The sequence below is a fragment of the Schizosaccharomyces pombe genome (assembly GCF_000002945.2).
Source record: "Schizosaccharomyces pombe strain 972h- genome assembly, chromosome: I".
NCBI lineage: Eukaryota > Fungi > Ascomycota > Schizosaccharomycetes > Schizosaccharomycetales > Schizosaccharomycetaceae > Schizosaccharomyces > Schizosaccharomyces pombe.
The window spans coordinates 2,339,724-2,362,986 of NC_003424.3; the positions used below are offsets into that span (position 1 = coordinate 2,339,724).

Sequence of the window (23,263 nt, forward strand, 5' to 3'; positions counted from 1 at the left end):
ATACAGCTAAGATGAAGTAACAATGAGCTGATGGGTGTATCATCAAAGTCTCCCTGCTAATTCATGAACACTTGTCAGAAGCGCTGTGTCTTTTTTTATATGGAAAGAATAGTTTTGCGTTTCTTTCTGAAAAGTTTATGAATAAAAAGATACGATTAAAATGAACTGTGCTTTTACTAAAGAATTAAAGGACGAGATATATCAAAAAAATTATACTGAGCACGAAATTTTACAGAATGCATATAATGGAAAGGTATGTAGATCCGCTTATATCTTAATCCTAATAATAAAACTTAGTTAGATATTTTGTTGCCAGTAGAAGACGCCTCTGAAGAAGCAATTAGATCAATAACGAAAATAGTGCAAGATCTTAGTTTTTATGAATTCTCTGGCTCACCCGCTCTGCTGTTACATCCCGATTTATATTCAACGTTTATTCATACTGGTAAGAAACTTTCTAGGAACACTTTTTTGTAGCTAATTTTTTCAATATAGGAATTGCAACCATTGTTTCTTCATCCGATAATGATAATAAAATATGTATAAGTCAAGGTGAGTTATTTTACGGTACTGTTCGCTTTTCATATCTCTATAGGATATTATTACCCAGCCAAACAATTTCGGGTATCTTTAAGATTTTGAAATTTTTATTGCTTACAGTTAATAAGGTATTCTATCTGTCACTCTTGACAAAGATAGCTATTTGGTTAGTGGTATTGATGCAAAACCTTCTAGTTCTGAACCTAAGGACACTCTATGGGTAGCAAATATTGACTTAAAGTCTGCATTCTTAAGGCCTCAGTGGAAAGGCTTTGAAAGATTAAAAGCTGCTTTGGGTCGTCTTCCTGGAAAGTGGAGTTTTTATCTTACTTTTCCAACTGAGAAGGTTGATCAGTCTTACCAAAACAACTTGTCTCACTCGCTTCCTGTTCCCATGATTTCGCGAGAAATCAACCTAAAAAAAGGAAAACTAGACCAAGCAAAAATCCCACCGCCACTTGTATCAACTCTTAATAGAAATGAACTCTTTCCATCAAACGGTCCATTAGAGGTTTTGGAAATTCTTTCTTTTTTACGTTGTAATGCAAAATGTGTGCAAAATTCATTTGTTCCTGATCCTTACATTTCACGTTACAAACCATCTTGTGCTGTTACTGACGTTCTTTATCTTTCCATCAAAGGGTTGTTTTCTTCTTCTACTTGTTTAGAACTTTACGAGTTAATAAGGTAATAACTACTTATACGTTTTTAGATGCTAACAGTAAAGGAATATTTCTTGGAATTTTATAGGGGTTGAAAGCTTCAACTCTTTCCGTGACGTTGACAACTCAAGTCAATTACACTCTGGTGATAGTTCTTTGCTGAGTTTCTATGATTCCCGTACTGAGCGAATTCGTTGGACATGGAGATTGAGTTGAATTGTTTTGTCATCTAATGTGTTTTCTGCCAATAAAAATATAGACGTTTTGGAAACACGACCAGTTTAAAAAATATGAATTTATGTTATCTTATTCTATATTCCCAAGTAATTATATTTACATACATATTCCAAAAAATAAAGTCTAGTGTACACATCCTGAATATAATTCAGAAAAATAAGGAAAAAAACCGTATTGTAAGTACTAGTAAACGGGTTCCAGCATTCCTTCTATTATTATTTTAGGTAAAACAGTCAGATATCTTACGTTTCCATCAGTCGAATCAACTTCATCGCCTTGCCATCTCAATTTTTTAAGCAAAAAGTTAGATTCAAAAGCTTTAACGTCAGAAGAAGAAGTCCCCAAAGTTATATGAAGTTGAGGGTTGCAAGTTTTACCATACCAGACGCTGTTTTCATTCATAGTGACTCGAAAACAAATAACTCTATCATCCCATACAAGATGAGTTATCCTAAACGAAATATTCCCCATTTTAGTAGTATTTTTATCGTGCATATGCTGTAAGTATTGTTCCCAAATCCGACTATTTACCGGCTTCTGTGACTCGTGGATCATAGTAATATGAAAGGAATCTTGTAAGGTGTATCTGGAAAAAGCCTCCTGCCATTGCAAATTAGCTATCGTTAAGACTTGAACGAGAGAAGACTCCACTGTCTTCCTGTCAAGCAATACGCCAAAGTATCTTGGCGCTTTTTTAAAACAAGTAGATGAGCCGGTAATCCCTTCGGCTGTGATTTTATTCTTTATCTTTTTTGAGTCATTACCAAAAGTTTTTCTATAAGTCGGGACGTACTCATTAACGGCGTAATTAAGTGCAGCTGCATAGTCGTCATCACTGGGATCATTTGGGATCAATTCTGGTATGTTTTTTTTGAAATAATTTACAATTCGACGTGCGTTTTCCAAGGATCCTATCAAAGGATCCAGTTCTATAATATCATCATAATTAGCATCATGTTTATTTCCTGCAGGATCGAATGGCTTATACTGCTTATAAAAAGTATTCATAATTGCTTTCACCTTATCGACACCCTCTGAAACCTTTATTGATTGGTGCCGATCACCACGTTGAAGTACACGATTTTGAACAAATTCCGGAACTTCCGGTGTATGCTTGAAAGGAAGAGCAACGAATCTGACGCCATCAATTAAAGCCAAGATGTCGGTTTGAAGAGTACTTCTCATGTTGGAAATGTGATTGTTACGATCGGCAAAAACAACAGAATGTCCGTTTCTAAATTCCTCAATAATTGCTTTAGCAAATCTTTTTGGTCCACCTTTTCCTGAAGGAAGATTATCGTTTTGCACTACAGGCCAGCCAAAAAGCTTTTCTAAAATTTTAGCAACCGTAGTTTTACCACAACCAATAGTGGCGATAGGTACAAGTAAGGTGAATTCTTTCCCACAATCATTGTCATTCGAAACGGAAAGATGCATCAGATCTAATTTTGAAAGCACCAAAAACTCATCTCGTAAAGAAATTATACCTTTATTGCTCATATATAATCGTTTAGCATCCTCGTCTTCCTTAAACTTTTTGTCACAGAAAGTAATATATTCAGCCGTTACTTTTTTATATTTTGTGTAACTTGGCTTTTTACCAGATATTAACATTTTGGTGACTTCACGCCATTGACGAAACATGCCATACGGTTCTGGAAATTTATATTTGAAAAAGAAATCATTAGAAGATTGTTGCTCAAGAGATGAATGATCAGAATGACAACGAATAACAAACCCTTCGATTGCCCTGTTATTCCATTTGCCATCTTTAGAGGCATTTTCTAAAAAGGCTTTGAGCTCATGAATGCTATCCATAAAAAATGAAGAAACTTTCATAAATCCCCATTGTTCCGCAAATTCAGCAACTTCACAGGATGATGCAGTAATAAACTGCGGGCAATTCCGATTTAATCCATGCAGATATAGTCCACGAGAATTTCCAGTGTATGGAAGAATGTGCTCTTCAAACTCATCATCACAGAGTTCAGCCACAGCAGTCATGTCTCTACGAAGTAGTTCATGGGCCAGCTCTTGTTTAGTGCGACCAACACTTTGCAAATGTTTTTCAAGCCAACGTTCCCCAACGTTTGCATGAGAGACTGATTGTCCTTCCACAATACCTAAAGAATGCTTGCTAGAAACAATGATCTGTCCGTCTGGCAAAGCTGCAATAAATATGATACAACCATTTTCTTTGACTGTCAATTCATAAGGTCCTTTAGTGTGTTGAGAAAGTGCATCCCAAGTAGTAATAGGGACTTCATCAATATTAAAAAATTTATCGTACCCACGTATAACAATGCGATGTCTTTTACTTTCATAGTCATAGCCAGTAAACAAACCACGCGCGTTTGTAGGTAAAGTAATTCTATGTCCAGATATAGTATCAAAACATTTTTTGCTATTGGACACATTTAAACGAAATGCCTGTTCCCAGATCCTCCAAGAAGTTAAATCATAATTAGATTTGGGAGCTTTGAATGTAACTGATCTAACAGTTGATTTTTTTTCTCCGAATATGCAAACTCTTTGATCACGAGTCTACATAATTCTTGAACCAAATCTTCTGAATTATTAAAATTCAAAACCATAATTTTTTAAGAAAAAATAATAAAGCAAAAGCCTTGAATTCAACGAACTTCCTTTGACTGAATGCTCTACAGAAAAATAAGCAACTATGTATTTTTGGAAGAAATCAATAAAGGAAGAAAAACATAAGCTTTTCTCAGCAGTTGGCCGGAAGAAGCAACTACACTGATTTGAAAAGAGTAGAGCGAAAGACAAAAACTAATTTATTTCTGCTCACAGTTAAGCTTGGTATATGGAAGCAACATTAGTTACGGTAGATTCTATTATGTCTCAGTAAAATCTATTTACAAATTCAAAAATACCTGATAAATCTTGATCTACTAATTAAAGCGAGCACGTATTTATTTCTACTTATCAATAATAAACGGGTTGTTTTTTCATTGATATAATGTTTTGTCTTCTACCTTCTGTGCAAGCTTTAATAAGTTAACAAATTAGCTGAAGTTACAAATCTTTACTTCGTTTTAGCAATAGCATTTTCAAAAGTAAAAATTCCAGCTGTTAAGAATTCCGATAACATTTTACATATGGATGTAACCAACATTATTATTCATTAGCAAACAAAAAATTCGGTTAGTTTTTAATCATGCTAGCTGTTGATAAATGGTTTCAGGAATTAAACGGAAAGTCATTGCAAACACTAACCGTAGCAAATAAATTTCAAATCATAAGTCAAAATAACGTTTTTCTACGTTTTGTGAGCCACTCTCTTGCAGTGCGTTACTCAAATGTATCCAGAACAGCGGAAAATTAAACGAAAATTGATGAAGATAGATTTCAAGCGTCGGCATTTTTGATACATTAATTGTCTACTTACAAGGTCGGTTGAATAGACAATTTCCGCATTAGGGGCTACTAGGCTATCCATCTGTGCAATATTTATTACCATTTTTAAACCACAACACCACATATCTCTTTGCAAGGTTATTAGCCATATATTTTATTGTGTCCTCGTCCAGCAAGAATATTATCTTCGGATGTCCAAAGTAATAAAGTCATAAAAAACCTCATAGCTAGTACTAATCGATTTTTTTTTAAGCTTAGTGATTATTGTGGCACCATGACTAACACAATTGATTCATTCCAAAAAGGCTCCGCATTAGAAAACTATAACATATGGATCGATTGCGATCCTGGACATGACGATGTTGTCGCCTTAACATTGGCTGCTTGCGCTGGACATTGTAAAATTTTGGGTGTTAGTACCGTACATGGTAATACAACGCTAGAATTTACTACCAAAAATGCTTTAGCGGTAATGGAGCTTTTAAATCAAGATGTTGATGTTCATGCTGGCGCAGCGAAGCCCTTGATGCGCGAGTCCGCGTTCGCTACTCACATACATGGTACGAATGGGCTTGCAGGGATTTCATTGCTTCCTGATTATCCCAAAAAGAAGGCTACTCCTGATGCGGTGTTCGCTATGTATACCACTATTTCTAATTATCCAGAGCCTGTCACTCTCGTAGCTACCGGTCCTTTGACAAACATTGCATTGTTATTGGCAACGTACCCAAGCGTTACCGACAACATAGAAAGGTTTATATTTATGGGTGGTAGCACAGGCATTGGAAATATTACTTCTCAAGCAGAATTCAACGTGTATGCTGATCCTGAGGCAGCTAGGCTCGTTTTAGAGACTAAATCACTTATCGGCAAACTATTTATGGTGCCGCTAGATGTCACTCATAAAGTACTTTTAGATGCAAACATTATTCAGTTACTGCGTCAACATAGCAACCCATTTAGTTCCACACTGGTAGAATTGATGACTGTCTTTCAACAAACTTATGAAAATGTCTACGGAATTCGAAACGGTGTTCCCGTTCATGACGTTTGTGCTGTTGCTTTGGCGCTGTGGCCATCTCTGTGGACCTCGCGTTCTATGTATGTGACTGTAAGCTTAGATTCTCTCACTCTTGGTCGCACTGTCTGTGATGTATGGTCGCAACAAAATCAGTATCCGGCTAATGTTCATGTTGTTTTGGAAGCTGATGTTTCATTATTTTGGGAGACGTTTATTGGAGTTATAGACAGGCTCAATTATTTGTAGTATATTTATGACATTATCGACTAGTGTTTTATGTTTATTTTTTACAACGATCAAGTTCTCCCTTCATTTTCAATTTTGAAAGCACTTCAAGCATTCATCATGCCCTCTTATATCATCCATTGGAAATACAAAACCAAATACTTTCTTTTTTACTCAAAGAAGTACGTTTATACTTTTGCATTGCATATAGTTTTATAAAATCTTAGACTATAAAAATATCATTATTTGAATTTAAATACTAACAACAAAGTATGTATAAATAAATGCTTAATTATAAACAAAAGGGTGTACGAGTAAGTGATAGGTTCGTAGAATTGTCAATAGCATCATTTTGGCAAATAAAATCAGTAGACGCCAAGTTGGTCTTTCATAGTACATTAATAAGGCACTTTAAAAAAGCTCAATATGAACAACCAGAACGTATTATATTCTTAAGTCGAAGAAAAGGCTTAAAAATACTAGAATTAATGTGCCAATTTTATAGTCCTATGTACAAGTAGCTTGAGAATATTTTCTGAAAACAAATTCAAGAAAAAAGGGAAGATAAGAATAAATGTAATAGCAAAACAAGAATAAAGTATACAAAGACATTATATTTATGGTCATATAGGGTGGAGAAAGTAGCTACTCATCACCAGACGCGGAAGAGGCTTCACTAGTTGTCTTGTCAGAAAAATTACCATGATCAACAGAGGCTTTCTCCTCGTGATCTGCTTCAGTTTCCTCACCAGTAGGTTCTTCTTTGACAGGAGTTTCTGTGGTAGCTGATTCGTCATCTTTTTCAATTTCCTCTTCTTTAACAGTATTCTTTTTAACTTTTTTAGCGGGAACACTTTCATTATGCTCACCTTCATTAGCTGCTCGACGAGCACGGGGGCGTTTTGTCTTTCTTTCGGCTTTAATGGGCGGAGCATCCGGTACTTTTTCAACAATGTCTTGAAGAAAATCAAACTGTTCAACACTTTGAACAGCATGCTTTAAATGAGAAACGGTAACACGCTTTGCTTGGTGCAATCGCGTCTGTTTGCACGATTCTTGAATTATACTCTGCATGAACAATTCCAACGCTTTCGACATAATAACCGGAGTAACTTGAGCGACCTTTCCAACGTCCTGGTCTGCTTGCATAATCTTTTTTATACGAGCAACAGGAAATCTGCTTTTCCAGTACGTAGCAGGATTTGGTTTAGTTTCACTATCATTATTATTTGTTGGATCACCCATTATAAGAAGCAGAATTAACAAGATAATTCGATATTAAAGTCAATAGTAAGTTGGCGTGTAAATGATTGTTTCGGAAATGAATCGCTTGAAGGAGCTGGTAAGTAAGGTAGTAACGAAAACGTATATTACTACCTCTATTGAGACTGTCTGTCAAGTTTTTAAAAAAATTTTTTTTCTAATTTGTCGAATTTGAGAAGTTAAAGTAAAAATCTTCTAGTGCCTAACAGCGGATCTTAGTATTCTTTATAACAAGGTAGTGGTGAAGGACTCGTTTAAAAGCAGAATTTTATGTAGGTCGCGGAAAGCAATAATTCGGAATCACAAGCGACTAACTTCCAGGAAATATAGCAAAGAAACTCGGTAAATATTAATTTGGTTTTCTTTTAGTCGCCATACTTGCCAAGTATTTTGCTCAATATTCCAAATGAAGGCAATTTAGAGGTTCATAATATGCATACAATCACAGTTTAAATAAGAATAAAATAACAGATTCAGATATACGTGTGTAATCAGAGCAAGCAAAACAAACCAGCAACCAAATTTTTAAATACTAGTAAAAAGTTTTTCTTTTCTTAAAGTAGTAGCGAGTAAATACATGCTTACAAATGAACTCAAAGTATTTAAAAGCTTTCATGCTTAAGATTGCTGCTAATTGATATAATATTCCAACTTGTTTTGACAACAAAGACACATAATTTGCAATGTCAGTGCTTTAATCTTTGTACGTAATAATTACTTTTACTAAGAAAATTTCAATTAATAATATGACATTAAATTTATAAAAAATTGATTTGCAATAGCACCTTTGTAGAATCCTTCGAACTAATGACTCAAAAGGACTCGCACTTTACCTTCTTCGAAGACGACACAACGATTATCACTTTCTATACAGAGCTATCCTTGCAAGATATGATTACTCTCTAATTTTACAAAACTAAACGGGATTAATATTTTTTTTTGCAAGAAACTACTTACTATGAGCTATCCTAAAGCACGCATAAGACGATTTTTTCGTCAGCATTGCCAGCGCAGCCTTGAAAGTTCCGCATTGGATTTGGTATGGAAAGTTATAAATGAAACTAGCTATTTCTCAGTCAGTATCTTTTTGGACGCGCTATTCTAATAAAGATATTCAAATTTTTTATATTGAATGTTTTCAACTAACAGAATTTTCAAGGTATATTTGGATTACTGTCTTTTCTTACAATCCTTACTAAAAGAAGCCAATATTGAAGCGGCTAAGACTGGGGAAAGAAGAGTACAGCCAGAACATGTTCGAAGTATTCAAAGAGTAAGCTAATATTGAATAAACTAGATTTATTATCTTTTCAGCAAAGGCGTAAATCGATTGCACTTTATTTTTTAAAATGGAACATACTTACTAACCATTTAGAAAATTCTAGCTCAATTTAAAGGATAAAAAGAGTCATTATGTGGGAAAGAAGACATAAAACAGAATCATTGATTCAGTTCCATAAGCGACAGAATAGTAGATACCAAAAAGTAAGATAAAGCCATATTTATAGATCGGGTCTACTATTGAGAACACGAACTATACATCCTATACCGGATATTTCCACCACCTACAAAACCGTATTAGTGACCGAATAAAAATGTAAAGCATGAGATAAGCAATGCTAGAGCGTTGGGAAAAGCAATAAACTAAAAGTTACCTTTTCGTGCCAATTAAGTAATACAGACGAGTTGTAGGCTTGAGGATTCGCCAATCCACGATAAATGAAGTTTACAATATTATCAATTTCCTCCGTTGAACATTCTTTTACAAATGCGGGAATGTCAGCAGCTCGTATATTGCTTAATACATCAACAAAAGCATTCAAATATTGAGTCTAAAAAAGTTAAAATTCATTTACACCATAATAAAATGAAATCAAGAAGAATTGTAAATTTAATCAATAAATAAAAACGTAATTGATATAAACCGTCTTTAAGCAGTTTGTACAGTTTGCACATACCCTAACTTCTTGAACATCATTTCCATAAGGAACATATGAGAGTAAGGTTTTCAAACCTTGTAAGGCATTTCCTCTATTTTAATTAATAAAAAAATTGCTTCTTTTAAATAAACATACGTTTGAATGGCAGACCGGGCTTGAGGAATGAGTTGAGAGACGGCTGCTTGGACTTGCTCCGCCGTTTCGTTACGAATTGGAAATATATCTTGCTCTGTTAAAACAGGTTCTGTGATGGAGTCGACATCCAAAGTCCGAAACGTCATTTTATAACTCTATAACTGGTAAGGTAAAGAAAACGATGGAACAGGTTAAGTTTCAGCTGTGTGTAGCTCTAAAGAGGCATCATACAACGGTCGAACGCAAGTCTGTAACTGAAGTTATTATAATTCATAGAGTATATTAATTTAACCAATAAGTTAAGAAAATTCAAAAAAATATATTTATATTTTTTTAATCTTATAACTTTAACTTATAATTTTTGAGCGGAGCTATATAAGTCTGGTAACAGCATTACTAACTTCTTCAGTACTCCATAGACCTCTTTTGTGGATGTTTATTTTTTTTTATTTGTAAATAATCATCTCTACCTTTGGTCTTAGATGTAAAGTTCTGAATAACTTGTAGACAGAAATTGGTTACATATTTTACATTTCTGCCTATGGTGATTCAGAAGAAAATATGTTAGATACAGCCTAGTAATTAGTTGAATAAAGATTAAAAGTAATTTTTTTTTTGCTTCTATCTATTTTCAGTATGTATATTGATGTATGAGTTTATACTTCTATTCGAACAATAACTTTTAAGACTTATTTTGCTGACAGAACTATGTAGTTTCTTGTGTAAAGTTCAAAGTAAAACGAAGAGACACATATGTAACATCCTGGGATTAACAGATTTTTAATTAGTGCTCAAACCAGCCAGTTACATTGTTACGTAGTATTTGACTCTCCAGAAGTTAATTATGAATGTAATTCAGTTAACTTAATTCTCTTCAAGCTTTTAACAATTTGCTCTGGGATTATCATACCCAAAAGCCATATACTTTGCGACTTGGAAAATAATAAAAATGACAAGAGATAAATTAATAAAATTTGAGCTCATATTATGTCTATCTGCTTTTTTTTTTTAATACAGGAACAATGAAAATGAAGGTTTTAAATTAGCCTGTTAGCAATTCTTGCAACCGCCGTACGCATTAAACTCTTCACATCAACATTACAGTAGAAGTAAAAGAACTAATTCGGCCATTTTTCTCAATAATTCGGTATAAACCGATATTCAGATGCATAATTAATTACCATTCATCTTTGTTATAAAATATGCCTGTTCACGGGTAAAAAGCATACCGATTGACTATTTTGCTGATTGATTATAGAGTTATTTATTATTCATCGCCTTCAATGGCGACGTTCCTTTCTCCAGCACAGGATAATCTGGTTAGGACCTACTTTGCACAACATTTAAGTAAGCTGACACTGGTTTGGATTTTATTTCTTATGATTGATGATTTCAAGATCTAACTTTGAATTTCAGAAAAATGGGTAGTTCAGTATAAACTTTACAGAAATGCTGTCACTCCAAAAACTTTAGAATTTTTGAAGCAAAACATTAATCCCAGCATGCTGGCGTGTGTGGATGAAGCGACAATGATTGATGCAGAACCTGAACTTGAGGACATCATTGTGCGAACGAAATTATGGAATTTTCGGCAGTCCTTTACTATTGAAGGTTCAATATATGAAGTAGGGAGCTTTAAAGTGGCTATTGCCAACGTTTTACAAAAGTCCGTTTGGAAGGGTATACTTTTTCATGTAACTTACGATGGTACTGAGTCCGTCGATCTCGCACGCCCTATTATTCAAGAATTCTTTCTTAAATGCTTTTTACAAAATAATAAATCGGTAACCCCTGTCTATGAAAGCTTCTTTAACCAGCCTCGTCATTCTTTGGATTCAAAACTTCTACTACAGTTGTTTAAACAACGCATTGATACCGTTTCACAACGCACATAGAATAAAAAAGTATCAATTTAAATTTTTTCTGTAAATAAATTTCTATCTAACTAACTGTCAAAGTCTTGCTTTATTGTCAGCAGAAAGTTATGGCTCCCTTTCACATTTACAGATACCAATTATGTTTAATAATAAAATAGAAATGCAGGAGTTTGAATAACAACCCATTTTAAACTCGATGCATTTCACTGTACTCCAAAAAGTAATTATTCATTCAAAATTATTCAAATAAACTCTAGATGAGATTATGGAATCAGCATTAAAAGCTTATTAATCAACCTTTACTACCAAAACATTAAACGTCTAAGTTTCCAAAATACTATGCGCGCTTATAAAAGCATTGAATATGCTTTACTCTAAGGAATCTGTAACAGCACCCTTGGAGGCAGTGCTAACGTTGCGAGCATATTTTAAAAGGGTTCCTTGTTGGTACTTCAAAGGAGGTGCCTTCCAAACACTGCGGCGTCTCGCCATCTCCTTCTCATCAACCATCAAATCTAAAGTGTTCTTTACAGCATTGATTTCAATGACATCGCCGTCCTGAACAAGAGCAATAGGGCCTCCAACTTGTGCTTCGGGATCAACGTGTCCAATCAAAAATCCGTGAGAGCCACCACTGAAACGACCGTCAGTCAAAAGTGCAACATCCTTTCCAAGACCAGCTCCCATAATAGCACTTGAAGGCTTTAACATTTCCGGCATACCAGGTCCACCTTTTGGTCCCTCAAAACGAATAATGACGACAGTCTTCTCGCCCTTCTTGAACTCACCACGCTCTAAGGCAGCAATAAAATCGTTTTCGGCATCAAAAACACGAGCTTTGCCGGTGAAGTTCAAGCCCTCTTTGCCAGTAATCTTTGCGACAGAACCTTCAGGGGCTAAAGAACCACGGAGGACACGTAAATGACCCTCGGTCTTGATGGGGTTGCTCAAAGGTCTAATGATCTTTTGACCTTCGGCAAGGTCCTTGAATCCTCGTAGGTTCTCAGCGAGAGTTTTACCAGTAACGGTAATATTAGAACCATCGATGAGACCTTCAGCATGGAGATATTTAAGTACTGAAGGAATACCTCCGATAGCGAACAAATCTTCCATAACGTACTTCCCGCTAGGCTTCATATCGGCAATAAACGGTGTACGGTTACTGACGGCTTGGAAATCATCCAAAGTTAAAGTGATACCAACAGACTTAGCAATTGCGATCAAATGAAGAACAGAGTTGGTAGAGCCACCAAGAGTCATCGTCAAGACCATAGCATTTTCAAAAGCAGAACGTGTCATGATGTCGCGAGGTTTAATGTCGTCAACCAAAAGTCGCTTTATAGCACTACCTGCAGCTTCGCATTCTGCAAACTTCTCAGGTGAGCCAGCAAGGTAAGAAGAAGAACCGGGTAATGTCATACCCATAGCTTCGGCACAGCTAGCCATTGTATTTGCAGTATACATACCACCACAAGCACCACCTCCAGGACATGCATGACGAATAATGTCATGACGGGTTGGCTCATCAATTTTTCCTGTGATAAATTCACCATAGGATTGAAAAGCAGAAACAATATCGATGGGTGCATTGTTCTGACAAGGAGAGTGACCAGCACGAATACTACCGCCGTAAACCATAATACTAGGGCGGTTGAATCTTCCCATAGCGATTAAACAACCAGGCATGTTTTTGTCACAGCCAGGAATAGAGACGTTGGCATCATACCATTGACCTTGCATGACGGTCTCAATGGAGTCTGCAATAATCTCACGAGATTGCAAACTATAACGCATACCAGTAGTACCCATAGAAATACCATCACTAACACCAATAGTATTAAACTGGAATCCGGTCAATCCAGCCTTTTTGACACCTTCTTTCACTCGTCGACCGAGATCAAGTAAATGCATATTGCAAGGATTTCCTTCATACCAACAACTAGCAATGCCGACTTGGGGTTTTTTCATGTCCTCCTCATTAAGTCCAGTAGCATATAACATAGCTTGGGAAGCACCCTGAGACTTCGGACCAGTGATTGTTTCACTATACTTGTTCAATTTCTTCTCGACTAAATTGATCGAAGAGGTTTTAAAGCCTTTTAGGCTTAATGCAGCTCTTTTGCTAGCAATACCGTTTTGACAACGGAGAAGCTTGCAGAACATCATCTTCTAAAAAAAAAATTTCGCTTTGTTTAGACTATAGAAAATTTTCTACTAAGGGTCAACTCCAGGATTTCTTCAAATTCCCCTTTTATAAATAATAATAAACAAAGGAAAATATGAAAGAACAAACTTATAACAAACTTGGTGTTAGATTTAAATGGAATATCTGCTGGTGACTTAACTTATTCACCCTTGGTTAGTGGTCCTGGTAAAGTATGCTAAACCGGAGATGCGAAATATAAAACACGGTTTATATCTCGGTAAATCAAACGAATCAAGAGAAAGCCCAATCATTTCCTAAATAAATCAATATAAAAGTGACATGATTGGATATATGGTATGACACATAAAAATCTATGAATGTACAGATCATGGTGATCGTACATAGCAAAAACGTTGTTTTAACTAAGAGGCGAATTTTCAGTAAGAAAAAAGCATGACTAGTATTTTTGTCGCTTCATATTTCACTTTTGATTGACATAGAGATGCTAAGAAGCTTTGATCTTGCGATTATGAAACTAAAAATTACAAATTTTCACATCACCGTAGATTGATTTTAAGATTTTTCTAATTTATTTGATTTCTAGCAATTAATGATACGAAATGTTTTATTACATTTGAAAAAATAGTCCTTTGACATGGCTACCTACATTAAACCATCCAACCTACCCATTGAAAAGTAGATGGTTGATTTTTTCATTCTTAAGACTTTTTAAATAAAATATATATGATCAGAATTCAATTTTACAGCTTATCATTTTTGACATATCCCAGAAAAAGTTAGCTTACTGAACATTCTATTTGATATTTTATTTCTTGTTCGAATTTGTATTGACTGCTACTGGACGAAAAGTACTCAAATAACGTAAATTAGGGTGTTGTTAACATGAATACGGAATTTTGCATTTTGGTGCTTATACAGTTAGACTGAAGGATCTAAAAGATGATATGTGTATGTGTCCCACTTCACTTGATGTGAATGCATTTTAAAAGGTCTAGTAAATCATTCATGAATTTGATTTATTCGCGGTTTGTTATTTAGTTTTTTTTCTTTTATTTCGTGGTTTTAAAAAAAAATAAATGCTATTTTAATACTTCATGGAAACTGTAACGCTTATAAATTGTTACAAGTGATTTATATTTTCGTTACTCACTAGCAAAATTATCCTGAATTAAATAATAAATCTTCACTAGTTCCCATACTCTTTTTATTTTTACTTTTGATACTTAGTTAAAATGGCACCTAATACACGAGTGAGCAAATGCCAAATATCAAGACCAATCCTAGTTGGCAACGATGCCAAACCATTGACCAAAGAGGAGAAAGAGAAGGCCCCTACTGATCACACTCATACTTGGCGAATTTTTGTTGAAGGGGTGGATGGAGAAGATATTTCAAAATGGGTTAGAAAGGTTGTTTTCAAATTGCATGATACGTACAACAATCCAACACGTACCATAGAGTCTCCTCCTTTTGAAGTAATCGAAACTGGTTGGGGTGAATTTGACATAATGGTACGCATTTTCTTCGCCCCTGAAGCACATGAAAAAGCCTTAACATTTTATCACCATCTAAAGCTTCATCCCTACGGTCCTCGCATGGAAGAAATGAAGGCTTCTGGTGGTTTGGTCGAATCTGTACAGTATGAAGAAATTGTTTTCAACGAACCTTTTGAATACACGTATAAATTGCTTTCTCAAAATCCAATCGGAGATGGCCATGGTTTAGCTGTTGAATCAGAGCCCGATCATCCATTTTCACAGCAACTTGAACAGGATGAAGCTGATAAACTTGATTTTGCCATCCAGGAGGTTAAAAAAACTATTGAAATGTATAAGCAACAAGTTCAATCCCTCCAAGGCCAAAAAAGCTCCACACCTGTCGAATAGAGGCATTATTTTATATATTATAAACTGAATATCCATGTATGTCTTATATTTTGGCTATAGTGCTATTATATGTGGTTTTTTTAATGTAAATAAAATATATATAAATACAAATACAGATTGTCATCTATTTAAGAACATGATGATTACTGGTTTTATGTAGTGATTTATGTATCGGAACAAAATGAAATAACTAAATGGCTCTGTAGGTGTTGTGTTAACAAATAACACATATTATAAAAAGATTGTATTCTATAGTATCTATTATTTCTAACGGCATAGTAATACGTTGTATTTTAAAAAAAGCCTTGATAAAAATAAACCAATCCAAATGCAATAAAGAGTATTCCTCCAATGAACATGACTTTATGAACCTTTATCTTGGTAGAAATATATTTTCCAGAAATAACTGCCAAAGCTGTACAGCAAGCATGACCAACATTAGCCCCCATGAATACACCGTAAACATTATCACTAGCAGCCATTGCAATAGTAGCGATTTGGGAGCGATCTCCCCATTCACTAACAAAGGTAAGTGCAAACGCCTTTATAAATAAAGGAGAAAACAGGGTAGCCATAACGTTCCGTCCCTTTGATTTTAATTGCGACATTAAAGTATGTCCAGAGCGAGACCTGTGACCAGTGTAGTGGGAAGGTGCTGCCCCTTCCTCCAACAATTGGTCGATGGGGCCATTAGCAGCTATTTCGTTGCGGACGTTCTGAAATTCGTCAGACATGGATTCTTTAGAATCCATAACTTCCTTCGCTTCCATAAGCATTTTAATTCCAAAAATCACAAAAAGGACACCTCCCAGAATGTCCGTTAACTTTCTAGGAAAAAGTAATGGAGCGGCGTGCCCAAGAAGTACTCCTAATAATGTCATGATGAATAGAGCTGAGTATGACCCAGCAAAAACAGTTAATCGAGAGTTTTCAAAGGCCAAAAGAGCAGCTACGATGAAAGTCTTGTCTCCTATTTCACAACCAAAAATCATAGATATAGAGAAGATCAAACTCCTAAGAAAGTCACGGTTTGTTGGGTGCACTTCCTCTGGATGTTTGATAGCTGACACGTCTGCCATACCTTCGCCAACGATTTTTTTCTAAAGTAGTGTTAGATTCAATGCAAAAAAACTTTGATTTCAATTATCTATCAAAACATTACTTCTTCCAAAAGGAAAAGTGAATATCATTGATTTAAGAATGTAGAAAAACGATTATAGCAAAATCGTAAATTACTGAGACAAAGTAAATTCTGCATCACCTGCATATTTGCACGGAATTTATTTCGTCTTTGTACAACAATAAACTAATCACGATTGTATTGCACAAGAACCAATGAGACGTGTTCTAAAGGACAAGGAAAAAACTTACAGCCACGACGGTTGACAGCAAAACCGCTATAATCGCCCATTTTATTGGATTTTTCATGACAATATTAAAAGACTGGGATGCAAATAGTAATTGCAATGTTTGTTGAGCGTAGATGCAAAGTTTGGTGTAGCTGAAATTTTAAAGGTAGTTAACAAATTCTTCGACGTATTGTGCGCACACCAAAAAAAAGCAGTTATAATTAAATGAATTCAGAAAAACAACCACATTTTGAAAATAGGCCTGTGTCTTTGGTTAGTATCGGTAAAACATTTTCATTTATTTTCTGGCCTTCACGTGGCATATGCCAAAAACCTCTAATTTGTTTTAAAACAGGTTTTTAACTCTTATCTTTCGAAAAGTTGTTATAGTTACCACTTGACTGTATATTAATTGATCATTAGTGGGTATAATACAAGCATTAGGACTTGCAAATGCTCATAATTTTATGCCTTTTTTTTACTTTCATGTATTACTTGTTGTAGCAATAGGAACCAATGCCAATCCTTTTAATTGTAAGTGTAATACGCGAAACCAAACAGAAGTTTGATAATTTTTTAGATGGGAAACTCACATTGCACTACCTACATAACGCAAGTTCAACCATAAACACATAAGAAAATTCACTAGCCAAACGGTCAAAGTAAAGCCTTAACAACAGAACATCGCATTTAAGTTAAACCTCGTTAGTACGTGTTTCTTACAGGGTGATTGTACGAAGTCCCTTCTGCGAGATATTACTTCAAGAACTTTTACATTGAGCAATCAAGACACGATCAATTAATTCAAGTTAAATGTGTCTTGTAAAATAACTCGAGTTTTATTAATAAGGTAGTATAAATATGGCCGAATAATCTGTAATCAAATCTTTACATTTCGTGAAAATTCTTTTCTTTACCACATTATTTTACCGTGTAGTCAATTCATAAACAAAAGGCATGGATAGGGATGTAACACTTAATGTTGATGAACTTGTATCTAAATTTAAAAAAGAAGGACATTTTGATCGCCTTCGAAAACAAATTCTAGAAACAGTAAATGAAAAGGTAGGGTCATCGATAGTTTCCTCAAAAATTAAACTATCACTATTTTTTTTAACTATCATAATGATACCAATGTCACTCACTCTTTTGCCATACTAACATCGCCTCAGGAATCAGGGCCTTTATTAGATCGGCTGAAAAAAATCATTGATGAAGAAATGGTGAAAGATCGCACACTCAAAAGTAAAGACCAGTTTAGGGCTGCTCCTTTAATTGCAGGTGCCGTAGATAGGTAAGCTTACGACTTAATAATGGTTTTTTTTCTTTTCTTTTTGGAAACTCAGTCTAACCCATAAGATCTTCATTGTATGAAGATAGCATGGAACACATCCGAAGCAATGTTTTATCTGATCAAGATTTGAGGGAAGTTATTTATAATTCTCTTGAACAAATAGGGATTGAACAAATAGAGCATGAGGATGAAGAAAAATTGCTGAATAGTAAAACCATGGATGGGCGCAAATGAAGATAATTAGCTACTTAAAAGTTTGAAAAAGTTTTGTTATTGATTACTTCTAAATTGCATATACTGAACATACTTATTACAATTAAGAATTGTACTCTCGGGAATTTTACCAGCAATCACATTAGGTTGCATAAGAAGTGAATTAAAAGTTATAACATTTAATGATGCTGAAGGAGATAATAAATGGACTCTCAGAAGAACAACCACAATTCTTTCAGATTCGGATCTCTATTACTGCTGATTATTAGTACATTCATTTGTGATGCCAATGTTTCAAAAAAAATAAAAAAATGTGAGAGTATGTAGAGATCAGGTGTGAAGGACGACAGAAGTTAAGATTATATATCCATTTAGGATAATTATATTAATGCAGTAATGAATAAAAGAGACCAAGTAGCACTTGGTTTTCTCATCAATAAAATATTTAATCATTATGAGTGTTGATAAATAAAGTTAGGGAGGCATGCTTGTTTAATTCAATCATCAGGCAACAGCAAATGTCAAAGAGCCTGTGTTCCCATAATCTTCTGCCATGCTCATAAAGACTAAATATAATATGATCATTATGTTACGATGGTCATTAAAGGAAGAACTTGAGGACGTAAAAGACAATTAGTAACCATACTGAAAATAACAGTTTACTCAGATGCATCGTCTTTTACCGTTGCATTTCGTAGAAGGTCATTTAGACTTTCGTCACCTTCTTCAACAGGAGCCTCCAAATCATGATATTTTCTACATATAAAGCAACTGAAGTATGGGTGACTTTCGTTTAGGGTTGGGCGTATGCATTTATAGTGATAAGAGTGAGAACAAGGTGCAACGAACAATGCTTGACAAGGTAAAACAGGCATAAGACATATACAACATTCCGGAGGACCCGATTCAGAAGATCCGCATAACACCAGTTCTTGCATTCTTTTGAATTCGTTAAGGTTGTAAGGACTAAGCTTAATTTTCCAAGAGTTGTTTAGCTCAACTCGGGCACGAACACAACGATAGTTGACTTCATGACCTCCTCTATAATCCGCCCCAAGTTGTAATATGTCGTTGTTCGAGATGGGATAAGGCTTACTCGTTTTTGACGGCGGTGATAAACGAACATGGTTCAAAAATGTACCAGAACTAGAACCCATATCTTGAATGTACCAAGTATTGTTTTCATAAAATATTTGTGCATGCCTTCTACTCACAACTTTGGAACGGAAGACAATAGCAGAAACATCACCGCCGTTGTATCGCTCTGTGTATCTTCCTATGTAAATGGGTAGATTATTTTGCTTGCGGTTCCAGTAGCGAACTAACGGATCAAAAGAGAAAGAATGTGCATTGGGACCGACAAAGTTAGTTAAACGAATTGATATTTTATCGTCGTCCTTTTCAGAATCAGTCTCAGCGGCAAGTTCCTGTTCTTTGAGGTATCCCTCAACAGATTTTGTCATTTTTTGGAAAGAAAAGCTTTATTAAAACAATTGAATGGAGGATAGAAAGTTACAAAAAACAAATAAATTAATGTTAAAAGCTTTTGAAAATTGTCTTCCGTATACCAATTTGATGTTATCCAAGAAAAAGTTCAAAGAAATATGCCTTCCTTCTAGTAAATTGAAGATAAGGTAAGTTTCAAATCTATTGCTAACAAAATACGAAAGTATATGGGGTTGTTGTGTTTATGTATTAAAGTTTGGAAGCAACAAGAGACAAAAACGAAAACAAAGGCCTCAAAAACAAACAAACTGTTGAAAGCTAAGGAAGGACAGCAAACAGAACTCTTAACTGAATTGCACACTTTAATTCCGAAAAGAAACACTTTTAATAATCAACCAGAATTTAGCTGTAAATGAAAAGCAATCGAAAAAATGATAGTTTTCGCTGTTATCAGAAAAATATGTTATAAATTATGAAGCCAATTTAGTAGAACAAGTAAATTGCACACAGTAAACGGTCAAATGGTGCTGCAAACGAATACAGTTAATGCTATGCCGCCTCGAAAGGCGCATGACTAATTCGGTATCCAACTTACGGTACAACACAATGTTTTCTTCGGTATAGTAATTGTGCATTAAATAAAACAAAACAAATAATAAAAACAAATAAAAAACTAGATGCGTCGCATAAACAATGACGATGATGGTATTTTGTCTATCTTTGTCTCACCATACAGATGGACTTAAGCAACACCGTTTTTATGTTGAATAATTTATTGTTTTAGTATAATTTAGAATTTAGCTGAAAATCCATCAAACAAAAAGTAAGTTGAAATGAGTAGTTCCGAAAATATCTTTAGCATTTCTATTTTTATAGATTTGGACTTGAGTCATTTCATGGTATATATCCCTTTCCGATCACGGTAGACAATTGTGAAATTACTTGCTTTTAATAGACTATATTAGAAAACTAGAACGAAACTAAATGAAATACAAGGATTTATGATAATTCTATGAAAATGAAAAGATAGACAGGTCAAAACTTCAAAGCAAATGAAGCCTTTGTAGTAGCAAATGCCGAGTAATTTTAGGGACTGTGACTTTGAGTTTGCGATTCCAAATCATAATCAGACATGAAAGGTAAAGAATCAGAACGAGTTTGGTCATACTTTTCATTGGAAGAAGTGAAACGATGGAAAATCTTCCAACGGGACGGAGATGTCTTAGAAAACGGAGATGAAAATACCCGTCGACCAGTGCGGGAGACACGAGCGGCAGGCTTCAAAGCATAGCCAAATATAAAATATACAACAATGAAAAACGTCAAAAAACCAAGAAATGTAAAAATGGCCCAGTGATGCAACATATAGAATACAAATCCAGCGTCACTATCGTGCCATGATGAACCTTCATAAATTTCAAAAAATGCATGGTGGCTCTTTTCATACAATTCGGGAACCATCACCCAAATATGATGCCAAGCTTCGGCATCTGGAAGCTTCCGCCAAGCACTCCATATTATCGACAAGAACAATGGACCAGTCGAATACATTACGGTTAGGTAAGGGAAGTGGTAATTAAACGCGAATCTAGGTAGGTTTCTGACCACCTGTAAAAGAAATGGATGCCCTTTAGCAAATCCCATTACATTATTGCTAATCCCACTTGGGGAAGTTCTCCTCACCCATGCTGGATAATGCAATAAGGGATCAAGGGTTCGATTACAACCAACATCCAAATCCAAATATATTCCACCGTATTTGTAAAGAATAAAGTATCGAACGACATCAGCCCGTTCAATATTGTAAGGATAAGAATCATATTGAGTCAAAAACCAAGGATAATCAGTAGCAATAAACTCCCTCATGGATTCATCAGTCCACAATACATATTCATAATCAGGATGTAGATCAATGCAACTTTTCTGGGCACCAACCCATTTTTCCGGAATTTCGTTGGTTTTCCAAGTCTGATGTATAATTTTAGGAATAGCAGCAGACTGGTTTGAATAAATTTCATGATTATAAACGTCATCAACTTTAAGAAGGTCTGTCTTATAATTAATAAAGAACAGCATCATTGGACCTCCAAAAAGATAAACAGTAGCGGAAAGAATTAGTGTCAAAAAGAAAAAAAAGTAAAAAAGTATTTTGTTCATGGTGGCATCAAATATACGCTTCCAGCGAAATAAAATCAGGTCAGTTGTATATTCGTGCTTGGTAGATTCAGCACACAAAAAGAAATTTTGCAATAAAAGTATTTTAGTTGAAGTTAGATAATGCTAGATTTTAACAGATTCTAGTAAGAGGCAAGTTTTTGGTTCTCACTCTTTGCTTGCTTTTTAGGCAGTGTAATTAATTGGACTAAGAGGAAGGAAAAAATATAAGGTGAGATAAAACGTATATACTAATGAATCACTTATATTATTAAAACCCAGTGAACTCGATTCCGCCAAGTAGTACAAGATAATTTTGGTCACTAAAAGAGTTGCCCTGGGACAAAAGCAATAGTAGTATAAAATATTAAAACTGAATTGACGTCGGAGAAAGTCAGTTTTATATTATCAAAATAAAAAACTGGAGAAAAATTAGTAAACATCCAAATTTTGGTCAATTATATCCTTACAAATAAGAAAAAATAAAAAAAATAAATAAAAATTATTGAAAATGCCAGTAATAGCAGACGACAAACTTGGACTAGACAAGAATTGTCAATTGGAGGGGGGGTAAAAACTAAAACTTTTAAGAGATTGATTTGAAGCCAACACTTCTGAGAGAGTAATTAAAAAAAGAAGAAAATTCTGATTTTATAGAGATAAAAACAATGCTACAGTAATACCATCCAGCTGCTGTACAAGTTATGCAAATTGAAGAAGTATTTGGGCTTGGTTGCGGAAAGTTTAGCCTTCCCAACAAAAAAAGCCACCAAGTCACATGTACCCTATTTGCGATTGAGCGCATTGACATTTTGTAAACTGTATGGCAAATACGTAAAGAAACAATACACCCAATTTGATTTCATTTATTTCTTTACATATTTTGGACTCAAAAAAAAAGTAAATTGTGCTTTGTAAGCTGTTAATTTTAGCAAGGTACCTCTTAAAGTCATTGCTAAAAGGTCCTAGCAAAGATGCTTAGCTTTTAAACATTTTACTCTTCAAGTTATTCATCGCAAAGCCAACGTTAACGGCATCCTGATTTGTCTACTATGAAGTTATATGATAGAAGTTTGCTTATGGAGGAAGCGCGTGGTCCCAATAGCATTATATATATGAGTATGCAAAACAGCTGATTTTTGTGCAAATTCTATCACCATGGATACAGGTCAAGATATTTTTTACGATAACGAAGAAATAAAATACATAGTCTTAATTGTACTGTTCAAATCTACTAGGTTTTAACTTTGGCTGTCGCGAAGTCTTTGGTTCGTTCAATGCTTTGATTATGGGTCTGTAATTGTACCAAACAGTGTAATAAGAATCCCTAGCATGTTACTATAAATATCTAGTATTCGTTGCAAGATGCTCATTGTGTAACACACTTTTATAAGTTCTACAGGATGTGGAAATGAGCGGATAATTATTGTCCTGCGTAGTACTAATACTTAACTATAGCTAACCATTTTAAACGTT

At 34.8% G+C, this 23,263-nt stretch overlaps 13 protein-coding genes and 14 long non-coding RNA genes across 27 annotated transcripts; 15 read left to right on the plus strand and 12 right to left on the minus strand.

Annotated features, from left to right (window-relative positions):
* Positions 1 to 73: 73 nt before the first annotated feature.
* On the plus strand, positions 74 to 1,581 carry rpp40 (Rnase P subunit). Its single transcript, NM_001019154.3, has 5 exons — positions 74 to 253; positions 298 to 445; positions 496 to 552; positions 669 to 1,227; positions 1,268 to 1,581. Exons 1-5 carry the CDS (start codon positions 161 to 163, stop codon positions 1,416 to 1,418), a joined length of 1,008 nt encoding a protein of 335 aa, NP_593723.1. The 5' UTR covers positions 74 to 160; the 3' UTR covers positions 1,419 to 1,581.
* Positions 258 to 604, minus strand: SPOM_SPNCRNA.3049. Its single transcript, NR_192417.1, has one exon. It is a non-coding gene; the product is annotated as a non-coding RNA (long non-coding RNA).
* On the minus strand, positions 616 to 1,045 carry SPOM_SPNCRNA.3050. The gene has a single exon (NR_192418.1). It is a non-coding gene; the product is annotated as a non-coding RNA (long non-coding RNA).
* trl1 (tRNA ligase Trl1) lies at positions 1,528 to 4,265 on the minus strand. The gene is given in 2 exon segments (NM_001431057.1): positions 1,528 to 3,980; positions 3,980 to 4,265. Coding segments are annotated over 2 exon segments (2,412 nt in total). The 5' UTR covers positions 4,034 to 4,265; the 3' UTR covers positions 1,528 to 1,622.
* Positions 2,833 to 3,640, plus strand: SPOM_SPNCRNA.3051. Its single transcript, NR_192419.1, has one exon. It is a non-coding gene; the product is annotated as a non-coding RNA (long non-coding RNA).
* A 312-nt stretch (positions 4,266 to 4,577) lies between the features above and the next one.
* On the minus strand, positions 4,578 to 5,879 carry SPOM_SPNCRNA.816. Its single transcript, NR_151195.1, has one exon. It is a non-coding gene; the product is annotated as a non-coding RNA (long non-coding RNA).
* Positions 4,798 to 6,321, plus strand: urh2 (uridine ribohydrolase). Its single transcript, NM_001019156.3, has one exon. It carries the CDS (start codon positions 5,092 to 5,094, stop codon positions 6,082 to 6,084), a length of 993 nt encoding a protein of 330 aa, NP_593725.1. The 5' UTR covers positions 4,798 to 5,091; the 3' UTR covers positions 6,085 to 6,321.
* bur6 (negative cofactor 2 complex subunit Bur6) lies at positions 6,258 to 7,569 on the minus strand. Its single transcript, NM_001019157.3, has one exon. It carries the CDS (start codon positions 7,306 to 7,308, stop codon positions 6,709 to 6,711), a length of 600 nt encoding a protein of 199 aa, NP_593726.1. The 5' UTR covers positions 7,309 to 7,569; the 3' UTR covers positions 6,258 to 6,708.
* SPOM_SPNCRNA.3052 lies at positions 7,060 to 7,742 on the plus strand. Its single transcript, NR_192420.1, has one exon. It is a non-coding gene; the product is annotated as a non-coding RNA (long non-coding RNA).
* A 542-nt stretch (positions 7,743 to 8,284) lies between these two features.
* wip1 (CENP-W family protein Wip1) lies at positions 8,285 to 8,728 on the plus strand (the record flags this gene model as incomplete). Its single annotated transcript, NM_001356060.1, has 3 exons — positions 8,285 to 8,365; positions 8,486 to 8,599; positions 8,702 to 8,728. 3 exons carry the CDS (start codon positions 8,285 to 8,287, stop codon positions 8,726 to 8,728), a joined length of 222 nt encoding a protein of 73 aa, NP_001343107.1.
* On the minus strand, positions 8,569 to 9,601 carry arc5 (ARP2/3 actin-organizing complex subunit Arc5). The gene is made up of 4 exons (NM_001019158.3): positions 9,402 to 9,601; positions 9,285 to 9,357; positions 8,982 to 9,158; positions 8,569 to 8,891 (listed from the first exon to the last, which is right to left on the minus strand). Exons 1-4 carry the CDS (start codon positions 9,545 to 9,547, stop codon positions 8,829 to 8,831), a joined length of 459 nt encoding a protein of 152 aa, NP_593727.1. The 5' UTR covers positions 9,548 to 9,601; the 3' UTR covers positions 8,569 to 8,828.
* Positions 9,245 to 9,667, plus strand: SPOM_SPNCRNA.3053. The gene has a single exon (NR_192421.1). It is a non-coding gene; the product is annotated as a non-coding RNA (long non-coding RNA).
* A 141-nt stretch (positions 9,668 to 9,808) lies between these two features.
* On the plus strand, positions 9,809 to 10,015 carry SPOM_SPNCRNA.3054. The gene has a single exon (NR_192422.1). It is a non-coding gene; the product is annotated as a non-coding RNA (long non-coding RNA).
* A 454-nt stretch (positions 10,016 to 10,469) lies between these two features.
* med20 (mediator complex subunit Med20) lies at positions 10,470 to 11,521 on the plus strand. The gene is made up of 3 exons (NM_001019159.3): positions 10,470 to 10,617; positions 10,660 to 10,748; positions 10,818 to 11,521. Exons 1-3 carry the CDS (start codon positions 10,604 to 10,606, stop codon positions 11,294 to 11,296), a joined length of 582 nt encoding a protein of 193 aa, NP_593728.2. The 5' UTR covers positions 10,470 to 10,603; the 3' UTR covers positions 11,297 to 11,521.
* ilv3 (dihydroxy-acid dehydratase) lies at positions 11,427 to 13,651 on the minus strand. Its single transcript, NM_001019160.3, has one exon. The coding sequence runs from the start codon at positions 13,442 to 13,444 to the stop codon at positions 11,648 to 11,650; it is 1,797 nt and encodes a 598-aa protein (NP_593729.1). The 5' UTR covers positions 13,445 to 13,651; the 3' UTR covers positions 11,427 to 11,647.
* Positions 11,566 to 13,757, plus strand: SPOM_SPNCRNA.3055. The gene has a single exon (NR_192423.1). It is a non-coding gene; the product is annotated as a non-coding RNA (long non-coding RNA).
* A 652-nt stretch (positions 13,758 to 14,409) lies between these two features.
* Positions 14,410 to 15,488, plus strand: yaf9 (NuA4 and Swr1 complex YEATS family subunit Yaf9). The gene has a single exon (NM_001019161.3). The coding sequence runs from the start codon at positions 14,678 to 14,680 to the stop codon at positions 15,329 to 15,331; it is 654 nt and encodes a 217-aa protein (NP_593730.1). The 5' UTR covers positions 14,410 to 14,677; the 3' UTR covers positions 15,332 to 15,488.
* Positions 14,611 to 15,374, minus strand: SPOM_SPNCRNA.3056. The gene has a single exon (NR_192424.1). It is a non-coding gene; the product is annotated as a non-coding RNA (long non-coding RNA).
* Positions 15,489 to 15,554: 66 nt separating the features above from the next.
* gdt2 (GDT1-like protein) lies at positions 15,555 to 16,825 on the minus strand. The gene is made up of 2 exons (NM_001019162.3): positions 16,703 to 16,825; positions 15,555 to 16,431 (listed from the first exon to the last, which is right to left on the minus strand). The coding sequence occupies exons 1-2, from the start codon at positions 16,757 to 16,759 to the stop codon at positions 15,625 to 15,627; spliced, it is 864 nt and encodes a 287-aa protein (NP_593731.1). The 5' UTR covers positions 16,760 to 16,825; the 3' UTR covers positions 15,555 to 15,624.
* On the plus strand, positions 16,120 to 16,417 carry SPOM_SPNCRNA.3057. The gene has a single exon (NR_192425.1). It is a non-coding gene; the product is annotated as a non-coding RNA (long non-coding RNA).
* On the plus strand, positions 16,629 to 17,212 carry SPOM_SPNCRNA.3058. Its single transcript, NR_192426.1, has one exon. It is a non-coding gene; the product is annotated as a non-coding RNA (long non-coding RNA).
* On the minus strand, positions 17,026 to 18,138 carry SPOM_SPNCRNA.3059. Its single transcript, NR_192427.1, has one exon. It is a non-coding gene; the product is annotated as a non-coding RNA (long non-coding RNA).
* Positions 17,596 to 18,665, plus strand: shg1 (Set1C complex subunit Shg1). Its single transcript, NM_001019163.3, has 3 exons — positions 17,596 to 17,745; positions 17,853 to 17,974; positions 18,040 to 18,665. Exons 1-3 carry the CDS (start codon positions 17,638 to 17,640, stop codon positions 18,206 to 18,208), a joined length of 399 nt encoding a protein of 132 aa, NP_001018248.2. The 5' UTR covers positions 17,596 to 17,637; the 3' UTR covers positions 18,209 to 18,665.
* On the minus strand, positions 18,305 to 20,148 carry dma1 (mitotic spindle checkpoint ubiquitin ligase Dma1). The gene has a single exon (NM_001019164.2). The coding sequence runs from the start codon at positions 19,648 to 19,650 to the stop codon at positions 18,847 to 18,849; it is 804 nt and encodes a 267-aa protein (NP_593733.1). The 5' UTR covers positions 19,651 to 20,148; the 3' UTR covers positions 18,305 to 18,846.
* Positions 20,149 to 20,448: 300 nt separating this feature from the next.
* On the minus strand, positions 20,449 to 22,522 carry imt3 (mannosyltransferase Imt3). Its single transcript, NM_001356061.2, has 2 exons — positions 22,258 to 22,522; positions 20,449 to 22,208 (listed from the first exon to the last, which is right to left on the minus strand). Exon 2 carries the CDS (start codon positions 21,788 to 21,790, stop codon positions 20,720 to 20,722), a length of 1,071 nt encoding a protein of 356 aa, NP_001342816.1. The 5' UTR covers positions 21,791 to 22,208; positions 22,258 to 22,522; the 3' UTR covers positions 20,449 to 20,719.
* SPOM_SPNCRNA.3060 lies at positions 21,139 to 21,623 on the plus strand. Its single transcript, NR_192428.1, has one exon. It is a non-coding gene; the product is annotated as a non-coding RNA (long non-coding RNA).
* A 78-nt stretch (positions 22,523 to 22,600) lies between the features above and the next one.
* On the plus strand, positions 22,601 to 23,048 carry prl59. The gene has a single exon (NR_151196.1). It is a non-coding gene; the product is annotated as a non-coding RNA (long non-coding RNA).
* Positions 23,049 to 23,263: the final 215 nt, after the last annotated feature.